At 48.9% G+C, this 22,757-nt stretch overlaps 1 protein-coding gene across 2 annotated transcripts; it reads right to left on the bottom strand.

The window, feature by feature from the left end:
- Nucleotides 1–4,853: 4,853 nt before the first annotated feature.
- On the bottom strand, nucleotides 4,854–7,666 carry Myog (myogenin). Of its 2 annotated transcripts, none has more exons than XM_047521144.1 (3): nucleotides 7,062–7,666; nucleotides 6,253–6,412; nucleotides 4,854–5,746 (listed from the first exon to the last, which is right to left on the bottom strand). In XM_047521144.1, exons 1-3 carry the CDS (start codon nucleotides 7,605–7,607, stop codon nucleotides 5,625–5,627), a joined length of 828 nt encoding a protein of 275 aa, XP_047377100.1. In that variant the 5' UTR covers nucleotides 7,608–7,666; the 3' UTR covers nucleotides 4,854–5,624. The 2 variants fall into 2 exon arrangements, with proteins under 2 accessions (XP_047377100.1, XP_047377101.1); XM_047521145.1 differs by having other exon boundaries at nucleotides 6,253–6,334; nucleotides 7,062–7,640.
- Nucleotides 7,667–22,757: the final 15,091 nt, after the last annotated feature.

Below are 22,757 nucleotides of genomic sequence, written 5' to 3'. Positions count from 1 at the left end.
ATGTGCAAAAAGCCTCTGGTCCTTTTTTTTTTATGACTTTGAGTTCACTTGACGGTCCAGCTCCTTTGAGTCCAGAGGACTGCTGTACTCTGGGAAGGAAGTATCAAAGTTTTCAAAACTTATAGTTGATACCTTCTGTTTACTTATATAACCACAGGGTTGATGGGGAGGTTAATGCCTAGGTCGCTGGTGCCACGAAAGTAGAGGCCAAGGTAGAGGGCCGAGGAGCCCGACGCCAGGCTTATTTCCTTCTTCATCTCTGAATCGCCTGCCCAGGCCTATTCTGCTCATGTCTGTTCGCTGCTCTCAGTTGCTGCTGCTGTCCACCCTTTCAGCAGCTCCCCACCACCTCCAGATCAGGGACCCAGCTCCTCCTCCTGGTGGCCATTAGAAACCATTCTGGTTCTTTGGCCCTCTTCTCCTGTCAGTCTCAAGTCCCCCGAGCCCCTCACCAGAACACAGTCCTTATTTCTTTTCTCGCCTTTGCAGCTTCAGGCCTTTAAGGCCACTGCAAGCATCACCTGGGAGACAGTACCTGCCCTTCCCCAGTGTAATAGATGACCAACACCCCTCCCAGCCAGCCACTCCGTGCGTTCATGCTGGGGGTCACTGTTGTCTCCTGGCCGGTCTCACACTGGGCTGAAGATGCTCTTTAGGTCAGTCTCGTTGCTCTCTACATCCCTAGAGGTACATATTTGAATGACAAGCCAACCTTATCTCAGAGGCTTGTTAAAGGATCAGTATTAGTAAGAGCTGAAAATTATTGGGTATTGTGTACCGGACACTGTTCTAACCATTTTTTCTTACTTTGTTCTGGTGCTATAACAAAATACCTTAGGCTGGGTCATTTATAAATAGAAATTTATTCGTTATAGTTCTGGAGGCTGGGAAGTTGAAGATCAAGGCACCAGCAGAGTGGGTGTCTGGCAAGACCCCAGTCCTCAGAGATGGCACTTTCTTGAGGCATTTGCACATGGTTGAAGGGGCAGAAGGTCTCAGACCGTTTATAAGGGCACAAAGGCCATGATTGAGGGTTCCACTCTCATGACCTAATCGCCTCCTAAAGGCCTGTTTTTGTTTGTTTGTTTTGCGGTGCTAGGCATTGAATCCAGGGGCTCTCTGACACTGAGACACATCCCCAACCCTTTTTTATTTTTTATCTGTGACAGGGTCTCTCTAAGTTGCTGAGGCTGGCCTCAAACTTGCCATCCTCCTGCCTCAGGCTCCTGAGTCTATGGGATTACAGGTGTGTGCTACTGCTCTTGGCTCAGGCCTATCTGTTAATACTGTCGCATTGGGGACTAAGTTTCAACATGAATTTTTGGAGAAACAAACTTCACCCATAGCACATACCAAGTAGACTAATTTATTTAATCTTTACAAATCTATCTTTGTATAGAACAAGAAATTCTAAGGCTAAGATCATAGAGCTCTACATCCCTACAGGTAGTTGTCAAACCTGGTCTGCCTAACTCCAGTGTCCTTAACAACAGTCTGTCTGTTAAAAGTCCTGAACCAGGACCAGGAGTGCTTGGCAGTTATGTGCTTCTTTTTTAAGTGAACTCATGCTTTCCCCATCTACCCCAGCTCTCTTTCCTCACCTCCCAGATTGTCTGTGCCACTCAGATGGCTTATGAATTGTCATGGGGCCACGTTTGCTCTGTTCATTTAAATGTCAGATTCCTGCACATTCAGCATAATGCATTATGTATCCTTGTATCCTCTGTGTGGTCAGCAGTGCCCCGACACTAATGGCATAAGGTGGCAGAGTCCATAGCACAGGTGACTGGAGAGGAGCAAGACAAAGCAATGTGACAGCCAGGAAGGGCAGACAGAGGGAGGGAAGACTCTCCCCTCCCCAGCGGAACCAGTGAGCCTTGGCTATAGGAGTGACATCAAGGGTCTGGGAAACCGTGCCTTCCAGGTGTTGCTGTCCATGGGATGGGGATGCAGAAGGAGGAGGCTCGTGTAGAAATGTGAGTTTGATTTGGGACATGCTGAGCTTGAGACAAGACCCCCCGCATCATGTTTCTTTTAGTGTTTGTAGTAAAGAAAGAAGAATCTAGCTTTCTTTCCCAGAATCCTTTTCTTGCCCCCTCTAGGAATGTTCTAAGAAGAGTGAGAGGTAGGGAGTCTGGGTCTGAATGCTTACCTGTGGCTGAGGGGGACAGGGACCCCAAGTGGGGTGGTGATGTGGGTTCCCACCCAGGCCTAGGCTGTGCTTCCTTAGCCAGGACCCCAGGTCAGCTTGGAATCTTCCAGTCCTCATTCCAAACTCTAGCTAAACATCAGGTTTCTGGGCACCAGCCTGGAACCCAGAAACCAGGAATCCAAAGAAGTTCAAGGACCGTGACATGTAGGGAATGGTATTTTATCCATGAAACGTATCTGAGTTGGGGGGCTCTTCCCCCCTCACCCTCCATCCAGCCCTCCCCGCAACATCCCTCTCCAGTTGGTCCAACCACCTACTACACCAGCATTTAAAAAGGTTTTCCAGCCTGCCAAATAAATTACCTGGAGAAATTAGATACCAAGAATGTTTATTGGGGTGTACAAATAGTACTTAAAGCATCCTGCAATTCACACTAATTATCTGAGAGGTTCCCATTTCCACATTAACAACTGGTATGCCAATTTCAAGTAATATTTATCTTTTAATTCTAGTGCATTCCCTAACGTCCATTATTAGGTGACATTTGATTAACCTAGTTTGATTTATGGTAGGTGCTTCCACTGAAGGAAACTAAGCTGATTTCCCTAAAGAATCCACCTTATTATTCATTAAATGGAGTTTTATCTGTAATTCTCTTGTGAAGGTTAAGGATCTGTTAATTTAAGAAAGCTCCTTTGATGACAGCTGTTTATTCTGTGAAAATGCTGGGTAGCCAGGCTCCTCTGTGTCGCTGTGTGCCACTCACCCCTGTGTAGTTCCACAAAGTTGTTTCTCCCTTACGGACTTAAAGGCTGTGATGACGTAGGTAGGTGACAAGGGCAGGGATCTGTTGACTTTAGCAGCCATGGCTGAGGACCATCTGTGTGAGCGTGAACCTTGGTTTCCAACTGACAGGACGACTGGAGAGGAATGGACTTGGAAAATGCGTCCTGCACTGAGATGTGGCTTGGTGATAGAGCACTGGTCTAGCGTGTGCAAGGCCCTGGGTTTGATCCCCAGCACCACCACCCCTCACCCCAAAAAAGCATCCAGTGGTCCCAGAGCCTTTCAGCTCCTTAGTACTGTTAGGTGCCCTTCTTCTTGGCTAACCTTATGCCCCAGGAAGAAGCAGGGGAAGGTCACCATTGAATGATGCAGTGGGTATCCTCCCTAGGAGCTTGGGAGGTGCCAGGGCAGAGGAAATGCACCTGAGGAGAAAAGAACCCCCTTTCATGCATAGGCGAGTATTTTGGTGGGGTAGTGAGGGAGTGAGTGTGTATTCTAGAGGTAAGGCATGGTAGTCAGGTGGTTGCCCACCCCAAGGACAGGAAGTCAGGGCTAAGAGTCATGGAAATGACCTAGCTATTCCTCTGTAGTCTGCCCAGGAGCGAGAGACTGTAAACTCAGTGCCAGACTCAAAAAGAAGAAAATCCTACCACTGGGGCAGACTAGGCCAGCTTGTAATTCCCAGTAGGAGCAGCCCTCACTGGTTACTTGGGACAGGCAGGTCTCGGCAAGACCCTACCTTCTACATCCTTACCCAAGTTGTCTGAGGCTTCTCTGAGGCTTCATTCCTATTCTCTTTCTTAGGCAGAGCTTCTAGAGAAACTGGTGTCAAGGTGTTAGCCCTACTACCCTCTAGGAGCAACGTCAGGAGGGCAGGTATGGGGAGATGGCCCACCTGAGCCCAGAGCAAGTACAGATGGTCACTAGCACCTGGTCGGCTAAACTGGGTCAAGACAGTTGTCAAGGGCCCTAGAGAACTGAGTGGGGGCTGGAACATAACCACGCTCTGAATACCTTTTCTGTAATGATTCTGAAACCTATAATTTGCAATAAATCAGACAAACTTAGCCCCAAGCAGTTGGAGTTAATAAAGTTTTTAGTAGTAGGTGTTCTTGGTCCGTTTCAGTTCTAATTTCTGTTAACTCCCCAGTTAATCCTTATGTAATCTCTATCCATAAATCTTTGTTCTCAATTTCCCGCCCACCTTCCCCCTTGAGGAAGCCAGTCTTCGAAAAACAGCATCCCAAATGAAGAGAAACCCAGCTTCTCTTCTTTTGATTATTCTTTGTGAACCTCCTTTCCCCAGCAGATCTCCTTCATCTCTGAGTTGTAGGCAGGGACAGGAGGGAGGGGAAGAAGGGGATGAGAGGTCTTGCTGTTTGACCTACAAGGAAGTGACAGTATTTGCCCCATTGCTCTGATTTAATCTCCTCTCACTTCTCTATAGGGATCTCTATAGGGAGGGAGACAGGGATTAGAGAGGAGAGTCCCACAGATTCTAGCTGTAAGCCCCTTGTCCCTTGGGTGTGGACACTTGGGGCATGTGAGCATGCTTAATTGAAGGCTGGTGAACCTAATGGGCTATAAAAGTTTGAAAGCAGCAGATGTGAACAATATCTGAAAAGTTAAAGAGGAGTGGAGCGCTTAGAAGTTTCCCTCTGCGCCCTGCAAGCTGGAGTCTGGTCTTCACCCAGGCTATGGATCACACCCACCAGCTCCTACTGTAATGGTAGAAAGCAGGCTCCCCAGTGTCTAGTGACCATCTCAAGAGGGTGTCCACAGCGCTTTTGGAGCTGCAGTCTTTGTTATCCTTGGAAGTCCTGCCCCTGGAGGGTGTCCAGGTGGCTGAGTGGGAGGGGTTGGGGCTATCAGTCACTCCCCACCCTCTACATCATCATCATGGACACTCTTCTAGCAACCAGTCTTTATTCATTTTTTAAAAAAGGAAATCCAAATAAGTTAGCAAAACAAACAAAAAAAAATTACAAAACAATGGCAAAACCACACAATGCTTAGTTAACAAAAGAAATCACCCCAAGAGTCCCCACCCCCTTTCCCTGCCTGTCCCTGGCAACTTCAGCACAGGAGACCTTGGTCAGATGGCAGCTTTACAAACAACACACAAAACAAAACAAAACATAAAACTGCTGGAAGGTTCCCAATATTCACTGCAAAAGCTTGGCCCCCCAGGGACTTGGGAACAGAGGATTGTTCCTCTCCCTTTCTTCTCTCTCAACTCAGGGCAGGCCCAGCCCAGCCACTGGCATCAGGAAGAGACCAGGACAGAAGATGTGCACACTTGTCCGGGTCAGAACACTGTCTTTTTCTCTCAAACAATTCCATTTGGGGGGTGGAATTAAAGGCTTCATTATGATAAAAGGAATCTCCTGAGTTTGCCCCCCTGAGCTGGAGGTATCCACAAGGGGGCGCTCTGGTCCCCTGCTTTATCTCCTTGGAAAGGGGATGCCCTCTGCTCTAAGGAGTTAGCTAAATGAGGGCATCCGTTCCCTTACTGGGCGGTGCATAAACCTTATATGGATGAGGAAGGGGATAGTCTGGCCTGTGGCAGCCCAAGGCTGTCTTCCTGGCATCAGGACAACCTGGCTTAGGAGACCTCTGCTGCAGAAGTGGCGGCACCTATGGCCAGCTTGGGGGCTCACATGGACACCCGGCCTGGCAGACAATCTCAGTTGGGCATGGTTTCATCTGGGAAGGCCACAGACACATCCTCCACTGTGATGCTGTCCACAATGGAGGTGAGGGAGTGCAGGTTGTGGGCATCTGTAGGGTCAGCCGCAAGGAGATGATCTGTAAGAAGAAGGTGGGGAGGGGTTACCTAGGTGAGGAAGTGGGGGATGAGGGCTTTGGAATGACACGTTTTCTAGGACAGATCAATGCACTTCAGGCATGTGCCCGAACTCTGAATTCCCCTAGAAGAGTTAGGATTTGAAAGCAACTATTCCAAGGTGGAGCCAGGGTAGTGTATCCTGGGAGACTAGAATTGCACTTTGCTGGGCCCAGTTGTGCAACACTGACTCAGCAATTCCCAGGGACCCCTGGGGCAGGAACAGTCTCCTCTGACTGAGGTCAGTCACCAGACACCAGCTAGGGAGCTACAGGAGGTCACAACTGCTACTCTTTAGCTGGTTGAGACTTCAAGGAGGCACAGGGCCTTCCAGCCCACTGTTGGGGTCCTGGGGTCAATAGGTCCTTGGAGAAACCACAGGAAGAAGACAGGAGGATGGATTGAGGTAAGAGGGGAGAACCCCTAGGGAAGGGTGGAGGGATGGGAACCAGGGTCAGGCTTCACTTACCACCTGTGTTGGGGCCGAACTCCAGTGCACTGCCCCATTCTGGACTGCAGGAGGCGCTGTGGGAGCTGCATTCACTGGGCACCTGCAAGTCAGGGCCAAGGCCCAAGGTCAGGGCGCAGCCATCCTTGGATGTGTCTCTGCCTTGTCCCAATAGGCAGAACTGTGGTAGAATTGGAGGGTGGACCACAAGCTGGGACCCTCCAGCCCAGGACCCCCCCACTCCAGAACGTTCACACTCAGAGACTCTGCTACATGATGATTCTGCCTTCACGGAACACCAGCATAAAGGGGTCTCTGGCTTCCCTGAACCTGGAGATAAGGATGACCAGGCAGGGTATCTGACCTGACCAGGGTGACTTCAAGCAGGCTTGCTGGGGTTCCAGTGAAACTGGGTGGATCTTATCTGTCCAATCATACCTGGGACAGGGGCGGGGTGGGGGGCAAAGTAGGCTGCTTTGGCTGTACTTGGCTGACCTTTTAGGCTCTGACTCGGGGATGGGAATTCATTCTCACTTTTCTCAGGATGACTGTGGACCTGCTGCTCCTAGACCCCTTCTGCCTCCTGTGCCAGTGGGCCCCCACCCCATCTGGATCTTCTGCTCAATGCCTTTATCTTGTCTAAAAAGAGCATGGGGACACAGGAGGTCAGCAGACAACCTAGGTCTGACAAACGAAGGGGTTCTGCGGCCCCTCAAGGCCCTGCCTGTCACCTGCTCCAACCCTCTGACCGAGCCCTTCCATGGCGTCCTGAGGCGTCCAGGCGCCTCCCTCTGGGCCGTACCCCTGGGGCAGGTGCACCGGCCACTTACCTGGGGCTGAGGCCCGCCCCCGCCTCTGTATCGCAGGTCGCGCTCCTCCTGGTTGAGCGAGCTGAGCAGGGCCTGCAAGCGCTCGATATACTGGATGGCGCTGCGCAGGATCTCCACCTTGGGCAGCCGCTGGTTGGGGTTGAGCAGGGTGCTCCTCTTCAGGGCCTCGAAGGCCTCATTCACCTTCTTGAGCCTGCGCTTCTCCCTCAAAGTGGCTGCCCGCCGCCGGTCCACTGACACCGACTTCCTCTTACACACCTTACACGCCCAGGGCAGGCACTGGCCAGGACAGTGCTCGGGGGTCCCCAGCCCCTTGTCTTCCAGGGGCCCCCGGGCCTCGGGGCTCAGGCTGAGCTCAGTCCGCTCGTAGCCCGGTGGCTCGAAGCCCTGGAGGTGGACAGGCAGGTAGTTTTCCCCGTCATAGAAGCGGGGCTCCTGGTAGAAGTAGGGGGATGTCTCATAGAGCTCCATAGGGTCGGAAAAGACTTGTTCCTGCCTCTGGCCCCCAAGCTCCTGCAGCCCCTCACGCCAACTGCTGGGTGCCATTTAAACCCTCCCCGCTGGCATGGAACCAGAGATAAATATAGCCAACGCCACAGAAACCTGAGCCCCCTCTAAGCTGTTGCTGCACATCAAGACGTTTACAGTGGATTAGATGTGATTCCCCTTCCCTCTCCCAGTGGCCCCCACCCCACCCAGCCAGCCTGCCCCATGGCCAGAGCGGCTCCTGTGCACGGGTCGGGAGGCCGTTGGGTGTAATTTGATTAGTTTTCATTTCTCCGCAGCCCCAGTGGGACAGGGAAGGTGGGGGAGGACACATTCCCCCTCTCATCTGCTCCTTTCAATTACTCCTTGCTGGGCGGCCTGCCTGCTCTCTCCTTGCTGGTCCCAAAGCAGTCGGTGGGTGTAGGAGGAGGAGGGAACAAGGAAGGGGTCAGTTTAGGCTGGAAGGGAATGTGAGTCAATCTGTCCATCTCCCTGCTTTCTGACAGCACCTTAACCATACTGTATCCTTCCAATGAGATTCTTAAAGACCCTCCCCAAAGAATGGGGCTTCTTGGAATTTGGGGGATCTGTGGTTCCCCAGGGATAAGGACAAAACTCAGAGTGGCAAATGGATTCAACTTCTGGATTTCCAGATGGCCTTGACCCTGTACTTTCTCTTAGAGCTCAGGTGATTGGGGAAAATTTGAGTCAAGGAATTTTTTTTTTCTTTTAGTTGGAATGGGGGAGGTGTTCTTTGTAATATAAAAGGCAAGGTCAGAGTCAGGGTTAGAACGCACATCCCACACATGGCCAGATCATAGGATTAAATCCTCTGCCTCTTTCCTCTGTCTTCTCATTTACCTGCCCTCCTTTGTTGCCTCCTCAACTGTTTCCTGCCCCATTGGGACAAATCTTGCTGACTCCTTCTGGTGGATGGGAGTGGGAGAGGAGAGAAAACAGAGCGCCTGGAACTCAGTTTACACCTGCCCTCACCTGGACCACCTGTCTGGGTTCTTCTGCCCTTCCTGTTGAGACCGTGTGCAGGTCTCAAATGCATTATATAGGTCAGGTGGAGGGGGGACTGTTTAATCTTCAGGCGTCTTAGTCCATGGTCACTTCTTAGTAGAGGTCTGGGGTCTGAGGGGACTCATTCTTCCCAATACAGTGGGCAGGCCTCAGACAGCAGCAGTGAGCAAGGCTCAGTCTTCGGGCTGGGGACTAAAAGAGGTGGGTCGCCTAAGGTGAGATCCCTACCCTCCACCTTACCATCTAGAGGACCATGTTGGTCACCTCTTTTATCCCAATCTCTGATACCCAAATCCCCTTCTTGGGTGGCCACCGTTCCCCTTTCCCTGTGTCACAGGCCAGCCTAGTCCATTGATCTGCAGCTTCAGGAATCCTGGGCTTTGAGCAGCAATCTTTTACCCTTGGGTCTCAGAGCTGTCGAGGAGCCTGAAGACTAAGTCCGATCCACCCTGCTACCCTATCCCAGTCTATGAGACCGATAAGTTAAAACTAGCAGCAGGGACAATAGCAGGAAGTGGAATCATGCAGGCGCTCACGGAGGACCACTCAGGGGAGGGAGATCTGAGCTGCTTTCCCTTCTCCCTTATCCACAGTGAGGAGCCAGGAAAATACAGGCATACCTTGGGGGGTAGGAAACTAGGGTGAGCAGAGAACAGAGCCAGACAATAAAAGAACCCAAGGAAATTGAGGGAGAGTAGCAAGGCCTTAATTTGGTACTAGGCTTTGCCAGTGTGGTAGACAGTGCAGTGTTAGTGTGACTTCTAAACCTTGCTTGGACCCTGACCAGTCGGGTTGAAGAAGCATCTCTATTTCCAACACACTTCCACCCAAAAGGGAAAAATAAAAAGAAGTAAACTAAAACAACCTTGCCTCAGTTTACACTCCAATCCCATGAACCCCGAGGAGATGTCAAAGTTATGGAAACCTAGCAATGGCATCTTTTGTCATTTTGGGATCCATTCTGACTTAACCCTAAATGATGCATTTTTCTCTAAGTTGGAAGCAGAATGGGCTTGATCTGTGATGGCCCCCAGGACCTTGCTGTCTGGTGAGCAAGCATGAACCTTGAATACCAAACACTCGATTACAAGACAAGGGTGAGCTTTGTCAATTCCACAGTCATCGAGAGAGCTGCGATTACTTGCAAATGTATGGGTCCATCAAGAGGTGCAAAACCATCAAAGGCTGGGGCCTCTGTGGAGGAGAGACACACTGGGCTGGGTCTCAGAGAACAGGTGGGATTTGGACGACAAGAGGAGGGGTGGGGGACATTGGGTAGGCTAGCCTGTATGGAGCTCAGGATTCAAGTACAGGAGTGATTGGAGACAAGTCTGCAAAGAGGGAGGGGTTCCAGCTGGGCATAGAGGAACTTAGAAACTGAGGCAAAAAGATCACCCACACCACCATGACAGTGTCCTGGAGTGAACTAATGAGGGTCTGAACCCACCCAGAGGCAGGAGGGTGGATTTGACCAGGAGAGGATACGTGTTTCTGTGTGGCAAGAGAAGGGGGGTGTGGTTGTTGTATTACTCGAAAGGTCACCTAGCATGTGGAAACACCAGGTCCTCTTCTCTACTCCTGACCCCCCCCACTCTTAGCCCCATGGTCCTCCACTGCACTGCCTCCAGGGACCACAGGGACAGGAATGGAGGAAGGGAAACCTGTCTTCCCCTCCATGTGTGAATATTCACTTGTTCATTCTTTCAATCAAGAAACATGTCCCAGCGAGCACCATGTCCCAGGTGCCAGGGTCACTGATGTGAATAGGACATGGTGTCTCTGCCATCACTGTACTCACTGTTGAGTGAGGGAGATGAGAACACAAAGTCACCCAAGGTGAACGTATGAGGTGATAAAGGGAAGGCTAGAAGAAGGGCCAGTATCATCCAGAGAAGGAAGTCACTCACTCTGTTCTCTGCTAAATGCATATTTTCTGAGAACCTACTCTGTGTCGGTCCCCACCATGATGGTGGGAGAGAGCAGTGAAAAGACCGTCTACAGGAAGCTCTGCCGGGTGTGAGCTTGGCCTTGTGTCCTGTGACGTTTGCCTCTGACCTAACACCAGGGCAGGACTGGGAGGTTAGGGTGACCTCTGATGTCTGGGTCTCTGTGAATCCCTGTCTGTGGATATGTTTGTGCATATCTGAGTAAGCTGACCCTGGGGACCATGTCAGGGGCCCCTGTAGGGTACAGATTCTCTCCGGACTAAGATGATAGGGTGACCCAGGAGTCTCCGACCTCTTAAACCCCCAGTGGGCAGATTGGCCTTGTAACCACCTTGTTCTTCTCTCAGTCAAGCTGTGGAGAAGCTGTGTCTAGGGACTTGGGCTTCCTCTCATGCACACCCCTCCCCCCCTGCAAGCTGCCCTCTGATGGACGGGGACACATTGGTGCCAAGCACAGAACAGCCTTTGTGCTCCGCCACCGGCGGTGATCCATCAGCTCTAACCTGACAGCAGAGCGTCCGGCCCTAATCCCCACCCCTGTCGCCTGGGCACAGAGGGCCCCCTGCCCTGACTGCAGCCTCCTCTTCCTGCAGTCCTGCTCTCTCTGGAGGCAGCCCTTATCCCCTGCTGGGGCTCCAGGGCCAGGCTGTTGGTCCTCTACCCTGAATATTTCAACTTGACTCTGCCCTGCATTTGCATGCTGGGCCCATCTCATTTGCATGGTAGAAATCCCCCTCACCTGCTCCTTCCTTCCCCTTCTGCTCCACACCCAATCCTAGCTGTCTGACCTCAGCCTCTTCTGGTCCCTGCAGATCTTGCATGTGGGCTGACTTGGGCTGCCAGGTTGCTCGACTAAAACCTAAGCAGATTTCCCATTCTGTAGTCTCTTGTAGTTGGAAATGAAGGAGCAAGAGGTCTGGAGGGGTGGGAGCTTCTGGCTTCTTCAAACAGGTCCCACCTTTTGTTTTCCAGGGCTGGTTGTCTGAGTATTTTTGATGAAGACTAGTGGGACCTGGTGTTGGGAACACATGTGCATTCCCATAGGAAACAGTCGAACAAACACGACATGCTAGCCAGCATTGATTATTTGCAAGGTAGTCACTTTGCGACAGGGTGAGAACAGATCATAGCCATCATAGAACGTCAGAGCTGCCAGGCGCTCTAGGATCAGCTAGTTCGCCTTCCCTTTACACATGGGGAAGCAGGCCTAGAGAAGGGACGTGACTTGCCTGAGGGTGCAGAGGACTGGGGTAGAAAGTAGAAAGGGTGTCTGCTCCTTGGGACTGAATGAGGTGCCTTCTCCACTTTGCCCACCCCCCCAAAGACTGGCAGACAAGGAGGGGTGCAATGGCAGTGGAGGGGTGCGCAGGCAAGCAGGCAGTGAGGAGATTGAGAGCTTGAATGGCCAATGGCGAGTTCAGGTGAGTCGATGAAGAAGGGAAAAAAGGGAGGTGTGAGGAGAAGCCAGGGGGAGGCCTGCAGGCTGGAGACGGGAGGACAGGCCCAGAGGCGGATGGGACCAGGGTGGGGGGGGGTAAGAGGGGAGGGCCCCAGGCCTCTGGGCCACATTGTTTCCATTGAGGACTGAGCATCGAGTGACCACTGGGAAATCCTGTCCCCGCCTGGAATCCAGAGCGCAGAGGCAGGATCATCCTTTAAGAATCTCTGGCTTTGGGGTGGGGGAAGCTGTGGGCCTGGAGGCGGAAGAGGTTGGGTCCTAGGAGAGTGGGGGTCAAGGAGAGGTGATTGGTGGAGACAGAACAGAGAGCTGGTTTTAAAAATAAGCGGAACAGGGCTCAGCAGAACATGTGGACCTGGGGGCCTGGCTCCGGGGGCCTTTGGAAATATGTGTGGGAATTTCTTATGAGAATTCTAGGTCCCTGTGAGAATAGGGCCTTCAGCTTCTGGTTAGGGCAGAGGAAGGAACCCTGGATAAATATTCAGAGCATACTACTGTCATGTCCCCACTCTGGGTCACAGTTTACCCATCTGTAAACCTAGATGCTTGCCAGATGATCCAAGTGCCCCCTTTCCCCCTAACTCAGCGTGTTGGACTGGAGGAAGTGCTGATGGGGTCCGGGTAGGAGGACTGGCTTCTTTGGTTTGGTTGGTTTTGTGGTGCTGGGGATTGAACCAGGCCCCTGGCTTGCATCTAGGCAAGCCCTCTACCACTGAGCTGCTATCTGAGGGCCCTAAAGAGTGGACCAGTAGGATCAGAGGGCAGTTTTCCTCGAGGAGTTCAGTCTTCACTTCTGTTCCCATGCTCAACCTCACTGAAAGGCAACCAGAAGGTCCTGGACCCCTGCAGCTTGCCTAGAACCATGGCACGTACTCGTCACACTCACCTCTGCACTTAGCCCCCTTGCCTGTCCCCCTTCCTGCTAGCCACCCCCTGCAGCGGTCCTCTCTGTGGGTTCAGAAGCCATAGCACGCCACCCCACCCCCTCCCACTCCCTGAACTGCTTCTATTTCTGCCTCTTTGACAAGTTGTGACATATTTGGGAGCAGCTGCTGCCTGGGTGGAGATGCCTTTGCCTTCCTCCCGCTCTATCCTCTCTTCCCCAATCCTTCTCCCAACAGCTACCCCTTTCCAGAATGTGCTCTGAGACCCTCCCTGCATTCTCCCTCTGGAACTCAGACATTCAACTTTCTCTACATTTCTGAAGGGTTGGCCAAGGCTTAGGAATTATGCAAGGGGAGTCTGGTGACAGCGAGTCAAGGGGCTAGGGTTGGAGGTGGAATCTCTTCTGCCCAGTCCCAAGCTGTGTGGTTTGAGGCATTTCCTCTGGGCTTTATGTTTCTATCCTTAAAATGGGGACAATGAGTAATTTCTTCCCTGCCAACTCTATGTAACTTTGCCAACTATGAACTGAAGAGATTTGGTGAACTCTCCCACTGCTATTAATTCTATACTCTTGTCTTCTCTGAGGACTTTATTACATTGTCCCTCTTTACTGACCTTTCCTCTGAGCCCATAAACATCCCATCAAAATATCCATCCATTTTTCATGTAGCCTTCTCAGGTATGGCTCTGTCACTAACCTTCCCTTCTTCACCAAGTTTCTAGAAAGAGGAGTTTACACTTCTCTTTCCACCTCCCAGTCAATTGTCTGCTCATTGGCTGCCATCTTCCCTGGGTCACTAGAACTGTTCTTCTCAGTATCACTAGACACCCTCCACAGGTGCTAACTCCAGAAGGCACCTCTCAGTTTTAATCTGACTTGGGTGGTTTGTGTCATCTGGCAATGTTGGCCATGTCTTCCTTGACATTCTCTCCATTCTAAGTTTCCATGACCCCTCCATCTCCTGGTTCCTCTCTGATTTTTCTCACCATTTCTCCTCTCTTCTTCTCCCCTCTCTTCTACTTTCTCTTCATGAACGCCACCTCTGCCCACCCTTTTAAGAGGATTTATCTATTCTTAGTCATCTTTCCTACAATCTCCCTTGGCAATCTCATTTTCTCATCAAGATTTTAACTACCATGTGTAAAAATGTTTGGAGAATGTTAGCTGCTCTTAACTGTTATGTAGAGATTACTCCCAACTCTATACTCTAGCCTCAATCTCTTCCCTGAGTTGTAGATCACATAACCAAGGTTTTGGTAGATATCTCTGCTTACATGTCTTATAGGCTCCTAAAATTAAATATATCTGATATGGAATCTGTTCACTCTCTCCTCCGCCCCAATATTTCTCTCATTGCTAATTGATACCACCACCCACCCAATAATTTCTCATCATCTCTTATCCATCTATATCCAGTCATTCAACAAGTTCTATAATCAATCAATTCCTAGACTCACATAAAGACAGAAATTGTTTCAGTTTCCATTAGCCAGAGGGAGAGGCCCCATTAAAGACATGGAATATTTAATAGAGATTACAACCTTAGTAATAAAGATTACTCCAGATCTGCCTTCGACAAGTTTAAAAGGATTGGGGGCATAGCTCAGTGGTAGAGCACTTGCTTAGCTTGTGTGAGGCCCTGGGTTTGATCCCTAGCAAAACACACACACACACACACACACACACACACACACACACAAATCTCAAGGCATCAAATTAATTTAACTGTCTGCCCAAAGTCAGATACTCTTCAAAGGATTATAATAAAATCTAACACTCAGTTGTATAAAATTCACAATGACAGTTATTTCATCATAAATGAGTAGATAACAAAGAAGTAGGAACATATGTGACCCATAGGAGGAGAAAGTTAAGTTAATTGAAATTGACCTAGAAATGATAGGGAAAATAGAAGTAGCAATTGGGACTATTAAAATAGCTGTTGTAAATATACTCGAGAATTTAAAGAAAAACAACATAGAAAAGACAACCTGCCAACCGAGACTCCTATATCCAATGAAAACAGCTTTCAAGAATGAAGGTGACTTTAAGACTTTTTCAGACAAAGAGGAGAGACTGGATTCATCACCAGCAGATCTTTAAGACAAGAAATTTTAAAGGAAGTTTTTTACGAACAAGAAAAAATGGTACAAGTTGGAAACTTTGGTGGATCTAAGGGAATGAAGAACAACAGAAGTGATAAGCGCATGACTAAATATTAAGAAAGACTGTTTCCCTCTTAAATTTTTCCTTAAAAGATAGTTGCCTATTTAAAGCAAAAATAATAGCCTGTGTTATTGGGTTTATAACACAGATAGAAAAAGATGTTTGACAATGATAGAACAAAAGATGGGAGGAGGATAATGAAAGCGTACTGTTGTAAGTTTCTCACGTGTGTTTTAAGTGGTGTAGTATCGGAGGTGGACAGGGATAGGCTAAAGATGCACACTGTTGACAATGACTAAAAAATAAAGCCTACAAGTACAATTAATAAGCCCATATTGGATATAAATTGGGGTATTTAAAAATGGTTAATCTATTTGTGTGTCTATCCATTTAACACTGTGGATCTGAGGCAGTAGAGTCCACCCTATGGACTTATAGTGTCCCTGAAGACTTCCAGTACCTCACCATTTCAGGGGAGACAAATAGTAACAACCAATGCAAATAATATACAGCTTTAAACCAAATAGTTCCTGCTATGACATCTACAGTGTTAATTATTGCAATAAACAAAAATGATGCAATTAGTTACTACCCACAGTAAAAACAGTAACTTTGCAAAAGGGTTTACAATTTCAGATGGTGAACTGGCAGAGAACAGAAGTGATGATTATGAGGGAGGGGAGAAGATAGAAGTAAACAATTAAAGGAAGAGTGAAAGAAAACAATCCAGATCGGCTGTTAGCAGAAGAAAGGAGAGGATCAAGGGAAACAGATAAGTGAGAGGAAAAAAATATATAAAAGAAACAAACAAAACTGAAATATACTAGTCACACATCCTAGTCCTCAAAATACTAATGCATGAAAAATACCTGCCCTCAAAAAATGCTAGAAATGAGAAAAAAGAAACAAATATGAATATGTATAAGTGTCCATGAACCAGTCAGGTCACAATTAAACAGAGAAAAGGAAAAAAGGGTTAATCTAGAAGAAGAAAAGAGGCAGAGAAGGGGGATGGTACAAATTGAAAACAATTTGCAAGGTGGTAACAACATACATAACTGTATTAAATATAAATAGACTGGATTTTAAAAAGCAACACCCAACTATAGGCTGTCTGTGAGGAACTAACTAGACACATAAAGACACAGATAGGTTGAGAGTAAGATGATAGAAAAATGTATGGTATGCAAACATAATCACAAGAAGCCTGAAGTGCAAAAAAGTAGGTGTATGAATGAGGAATATTGTCACGGATAAAGAGATGGATTATATAATGATAAAGGGGTCAATTAATAAGGCATATAGTTCTACATCTATTAGGCTGTGAACAAAAACCAAAGAAACTGAAAGGAGAAATAGACAAATCCAAAATTTTAGTTAGAGATTCCAATATACCTCTTGTTAATTCATGGAACAAATAGATGAAATCAATAATGGAAATAGAAGAATTAACCCATTAAGTCCCAAGTTTCCAATTCTGTGAATATTTCAATCAAAATGACATATGCATTAAAATAGGTTGAAAATCATAATCTAGAACTCATATATACTTTGTATCTTTATATATGTGGACATATATACAAGTGTATATACATTCAAATGCTCTAATCATTCACCTGTTACTTTTCTCAAAAGGACCTCTAAAACACAAAAGTTATTTCAAAGTTATCGTAAGTGGTTTGTTTGTTGCTCAATTTACATTTTTAAAGGTGTTCCATATCTGGGACAAAGGTACAAAATTAGTTAAGCAACTCTATCAATTTTACTTTTGATATTTGTAGAATATTCTACCCAGCAATAACTTAATACTCATTTTTTCCAAGTGTACATGGAACATTCACCAATGTCACATACTAGGTCATAAAACAAGTCTCCCTAAATTTAAAAATATTGGTAAGAAACAGCATGTGTTCTAACCACAATGGAATGAAATTAGAAACCAATAATCAATAAATTTCTGTATAGTTCATGAGTCATTGATTGCCAAGCTAAGTAAAAACAAGGGCCTGTGCTAAAGGAGTCAGCAACTGTGACTCTTTGATCCCCTGTAACTCCACAGGGTGATGGCCACTATGGGTATCCACAGGGTGCAGATGTCAGGCAGCTGGGAAGCTGGAAAGCTAGGGACAGAAATTCAGATCTTTCTCTTGCCAGGGCCCAGTGCATGGTCCAGAAGTCATTCCGTAGTCACTGAGAGAGCCTTTAAGAGGGCACCCTCCAGCCCTGTGGGCCTGGCCTCCTCCCCAGCCCCACCCATAAAATCACTCCAGACTTGGTGTGTAGAGCGTCCCTGTGGAAAGGCTCCCATGGGGGCCTTGGGTCCTTCCAACCCATTTGAGCCTCTCTGTCCCCAGTGAACTCTCTCCTTGGCAGCTCACTGGATTTCTTTGCTCCATCCAAACTCCTCCCCAACCCTCCTGGCCTTCCTCCTCTAGGGGACCCACCCCCACCCTCACTCCTGGCTCCCCCATGCTGACCTCAGTAGGCCTGCTTTCCGTGCGAGCAGGATCTGAGGCACCGTGCTCCTCAGACTGCCTCCTCAAACCAGACCCACAATCGCTCGTCACCTGGAGTCCACAGTAGTCAGAGCATCCCCAGACTGCCCAGCAATGCCCAGCTGCTCCCTCTCTCTTTTTCTTTGAATTGAGAGACTCTCGAGCCAGATTTCCTGGGTTTCAATCCTGGCATTATCACTTTGTAGCTTTGTGATTTTATGTGAGTGAATTTACCTCTCTGCTTAATAAGGCTAAAAAATAAGACCTGTCTCACGGGGCTCCTGCACAGATTAAATGAGGTTGTATTTACAAGGTGCCTGGCACTCAGTAAACATTAGCTCTGTTATTATTATTAGGTCCACATTCTTCTGCCCAGGTCTCCCCATCAGCCTGGGAGCTTCCTGAGAGCAAAGGTCATATTTCTTCTATCACTCTATCGTCCTGGGGGAAGGGCTTCATGGCCCCTGAAGAATGGGGGCTCTCCACAAGTAGGCACTGCCAGCCCCCAGGCTCTGGAACGCCTCGCTTGCCTCCTCTCAGTCCTGGGGGCAGCTGGGGGCGCAGGAGGCCTGACCGAGCAGCATTGCAGAGAGATGTTCTGGGGAGGTCCCTGGAGGCTCTGCTCTGTGGAGTGTTCTGGCCCTGGTGAGGGCGCCACGGGATTCTAGATAGAGGTTCCTACCTGAGGCACGTGACTCGCAGAGGGGCTGATCAGCTCCTGGAACAGTCACAAGGCAGCCTTCAGTGGCTGGTTCTACCTCCCTGAAGGGGCAAGCTGGGGTCCAAAGACCCCCTATCCACCCACACCACTGTTCTGAGGGAACCGCCTTACCCTTTCTCGGGAGCTGCAGAATGGCATGGGGCACAGAGGGCACAGAGCTGGCATGGAATCCTGGCTCTGCCACTTTCTAGCTGTGTAACCTTTTCTTCATTTAATATCTTGGAACCTTCGTTTCCTCATAATCGAAATGTTAACAAGAAAACCTGTTTCTCTGGGCATATCATGTGCTCTCTAAATGCTGGTTGAATGAAGGAATGCATATTCATTTCCTTTCTTTTGGGGAGTTTAGGCGCCATATAGCCAGCCCTCTCTCTGATAAATTGAATTCTAGCATCTGTGGGCAGAACAGGTCATCGAGATGACATTTAATTCATTCTCAGCCTTTAATCCATCCCAGGCACACACTTAAATAAGCTCCCAAAATGGAACCCTCGGTAATGCATTCCTGAGCTTTGGTCATGAGAAAGTCCCTTCTAACATCGCTTCACCCCCTCCCTTCCTGTCCCCAATGGCACATCCCAGGCATGTCATTTCTTTGACTCTCTTCTGTCGCCAGAATGAAGAATGTGGCATAACTCACGGGGTCGAGTCAGATCCTCTGGATTCTAGTTCTAGCTCTGCCATTAATTCCTATGTGACCTTGGGGATTGGAAACTGATATTAATGGGGCCTCTGCTGTGTGTTGGTCACTGTACTAGGTGTTCTACACACACGACCTCACTCACTGCTCAGAGTGTCTGAGGAGTACATGAGAGGCTCCCCATTTACAAAGGAGAAACCTGAGGCTCAGAGGGGTTAAGAAAGTTGCACAACATCACACAGCTCTCAGTGCTGAATGCATGGATCCCTGATTCCTCAGTCTATTTTCATAGCCCAGCTGACTTTTCTGTGGGCCACAGTTTCCTGATCTGTAAAATAAGGGAATTGGATTCAGTGTTCTAGAAGGGCCCTTTTAGTGTTGGTATTTTGCTGCCACCTGCTCAAGGCTTCTGGAAGGAGCTCAGGAAATTTCTGCTCAACTTCTTGGCTGAGCTTCCCTGCCATTCCCTGACCTTGTCTTTTGTCTCTCCTAAGCCCTCCTCATGGCTCTTCCAGTGAGTCTGTGTGAGACAAGGAACCAAATGTTTCCCTGGAGTCAGGGTAGTCCATCTGCTGCGTTCCCTGCATAGCTGGCTGTGGGAACGCCACACTCCGCCCCCGGGACCCTGGTGCCTACAGTGTTTTCCCTGAGCCTGGGTGCCTGTCAGCATTCCCCTTCCTGTGGGGTCCTGAGCCAGCACCAGGCAGGACCCACTGGCTTCTCTGACTCTGGAAGCAGATAGCCTCCAGGGAGTAGGGGTGAGGGTGCTGCATTGACCCTCAGCTACCCTTAGACCACATGCAGCCAGACATTCAGCAGTGGCCATGATCAGTACCCTCTTGGCTCCCCTCCCCTTAGTGAGACTTAGCCCCGACTTTAGACTTTGAGCGGCACTCCCTCAGCCTTTGAATTCCTTTTCTGCATTTCCGGATGGGGACATCGAGGCCTTGGAATGTGTGTCAGGGAACCACCTTGGGATAGGAACTCAGGAAGCTGCCCCCATCCCAGTTTCTCAGTAGCACTGCCTCCACAATACAGTCTGACTTTTCAAGTCCCAGTTGCCTCTTCCTCATCGTTCTTGACTGTAAACAGGCTTTTGAAAGTAGCTGTTTCTTTGCTGGCTAGTGAGTTGCTCACACTTCCTGTTCAAGGGCCAGGAGCAATGTTTGTTTGGATTCTTGAACTCAGAGCCACCTGACCAGTGTCACTGATAGAAACTGAACCAGGGACAGCACCATGGGCCCAGTGTAGGATTGCGCTGGGTGGGGCAGCGTGACCATCCTAACCAGGTTATCTACAGCTACATCTTCAGGACATTCATGTTTATTGAGTACCAGGAAAAATGTTTTAGACAAGTTAACTATTGAGTCCCCATGATGATTCTATGAAGTAGGTGTTATTACCATTTTCAGACAGAGACTCATGGTTAAGGAGCTTGCTAATGGTGCTGATGGAAGATGGAGGCAGGATTGCAACTCATCCTGGCTCCCTCCAAAGTCAATGGACATTAAGAGCTAAGGCTTCAGGCTCAGACCTTGGACCACCTTGGTGACCAGAGTGTGTATATAGTAGACACTCTGCAAACGCACATTGTGAATATTCACTGCATACGGTAAGTATTAACTGTGCTGAGTTATGGAGCCCATGTCACCAAAGCAAGTCTCTTCATGTCACAGAGTGAGGTTTCAGGACCATTTCACCTTCTCTGGGTAGACCTGAAAATCACAGCCTCATAGTTATGACCTGGGGTGAATTCCTGACCCTGTGGATCTTGAGGGAGCCACTGGGAAAAAATGAGGATGCTACTCAAAAGGGCATAGAATTAGCCGGGCACAGTGGTTCACGCCTGTAATCTCAGCAGCTTGGGAGGCTGAGGCAGGAGGATCTCGAGTTCAAAGCCAGCCTCAGCAAAAGTGAGGTGCTAAGCAACTCAATGAGACGCTGTCTTTAAATAAAATACAAAATAGGGCTGGAATGTGGCTCAGTGGTTGAGTGCCTCTGAGTTCAATCCCTGGTACCAAAAAGAAAAAAAAAAAAAAAAAAAAAGCCATGCAGTTTTGTAGACTAACAGAGTCAGGACCCAGTTGCCTTGACCTTTTTTTTTTTTTTTGGGTGCTGGGGATCGAACCCAGGGCCTTGTGCTTACAAGGCAAGCACTCTACCAACTGAGCTATCTCCCCAGCCCCCTGCCTTGACCTTTAAAAGGGTTGTTGCAGCCTGAAAAGTAGGTGAGTTTCATCAAGTTGCCTGGGGCTTTGTTTGTTCTGAGACAGGCGGCCTTGCTCCAGGAGTCGTGAATTTCTGAACATTCCACCTAGCTACTGGAGGGGGTGCCTGGCACCAGTGCCTGCAGCTCTGGGAGTGGGTGTTGGCAAGATCAGCGAGCCCATGGAGCCTCACTCCCTGCCACATGCTGATCCCGGGCAGGGGCTGGTGAGCAGACGGTGCCTCCTGACATGCTTTCGTTCCACTGACCGTCCTTGCCAGGCCTTGGCTCTTGGCCTCAGAGGTTGGGAGCCAACCTCTGGCCTTTGACACCACCAGCATCCCTTCTCCCACACTTGTTAACCGCAGTGAATTCATAGATGCATAAATTATCAGAGCTGAGAAGCATCTTAGCCCAACTGTCTCATTTTAACGAGGAGAAACTGGGAACTAGGGAGAAGGGAGGGACTTGCCTAAGGTGACAGATGGTGGAGTGCAGCGAGCCATATTGGACTTCAGCAGTCTGCCTGCCTTGTCTTCAAGAACCAGGAAATATTCATTGAAGGCACACTTAATGTCTTCTATATCCAATCACTCTGTCTTAGGCTGGTGAGCACCTGGTGTACATACACACATACACGCACACACACACACTCTCCCTCTGCACTTCTCCTTAGCCTGCCAAACCCCAGATCCTTCCAGATCCTCGCCTCCATTCCCACTACCATCAAAGTTTCTTATCCAGTTTTCTGCCTCCCAAGATCTTGTCTCTGTTAGGTGGCAAGGAGCTAGCGGGACATGGTGTGAGATGTCTAAACCACTGGCAACCCTTCTTTCTTGCACAAAGCAGTCAGGGAGCCTCGCTGCTTAAAGCTATGGGCCCTTAGGTTGGTTAGGTACCCTCACCGAGCCTCAGTTTTCTCATTTTGTAAATCAGGATAATAAAGCACCTAGCTTAGTGCCTGGCATCCAGTAAGCTAATGAAATGTCAGCTATTATTTGTATTTATTAGTATGATTATGATTATTCCTGAAAGTGGTGGTTCTCTGGAGGAATTCCCATCCAGGCTGGAGAAGGGGGCTTGGGCTCCATACCCTTTCCATGATGGTATTCATCCTCCCCCAGCCCGGCATTCGAGGAGTCTTAACGGAGGTCTCAGGCCCTCCCTGGCCCAAACCATTGTCAGCCAAGCCTCTTACATTTCACGGATCTCAACTCTACATGTTGCAAGTTATAAATAACCTCTGACCATCTGTTCTACGAAACCCCAATAGTGAGACCAAAAGCAGACGCTTCCCAGATCCCTGCCTCCACCCTTCCCCATCACCCTCTGCTTCTGGCAGGATTTTAATTTTCAATGCGTTAAAATTTAAAGCTCTTCTTTTTGTACTGTCTCCCCCAACACCAGGCCTGCGTGTAGATTCGCCATCACCACACATGCCGGGGGACTCTCGGGGGAACAGTTCTCTTGGAAGGAAGAACTCATTTAAAGAAATTGTACAACAGTCATGTGCTCCCCACTCAGCTCGTGGCTGGCAGGGCCAGCAGCTGCAAGGCGGATGGAATGTGCCCAGAAAACATGAGGGGACTGAGAGGCAGGCACCACTGAGCAATGGGACTTAGGAAGAGGGGTTTTTCAGAGCCTCTAAGGCCAAGCCAGTCCTCA

The sequence above is a fragment of the Sciurus carolinensis genome, chromosome 12 (genome assembly GCF_902686445.1).
Source record: "Sciurus carolinensis chromosome 12, mSciCar1.2, whole genome shotgun sequence".
In the NCBI taxonomy this organism is placed as follows: domain Eukaryota; kingdom Metazoa; phylum Chordata; class Mammalia; order Rodentia; family Sciuridae; genus Sciurus; species Sciurus carolinensis.
The sequence above is the reverse complement of the archived record's forward strand: the minus strand, read 5'-3'. Positions and strand labels throughout refer to the sequence as shown.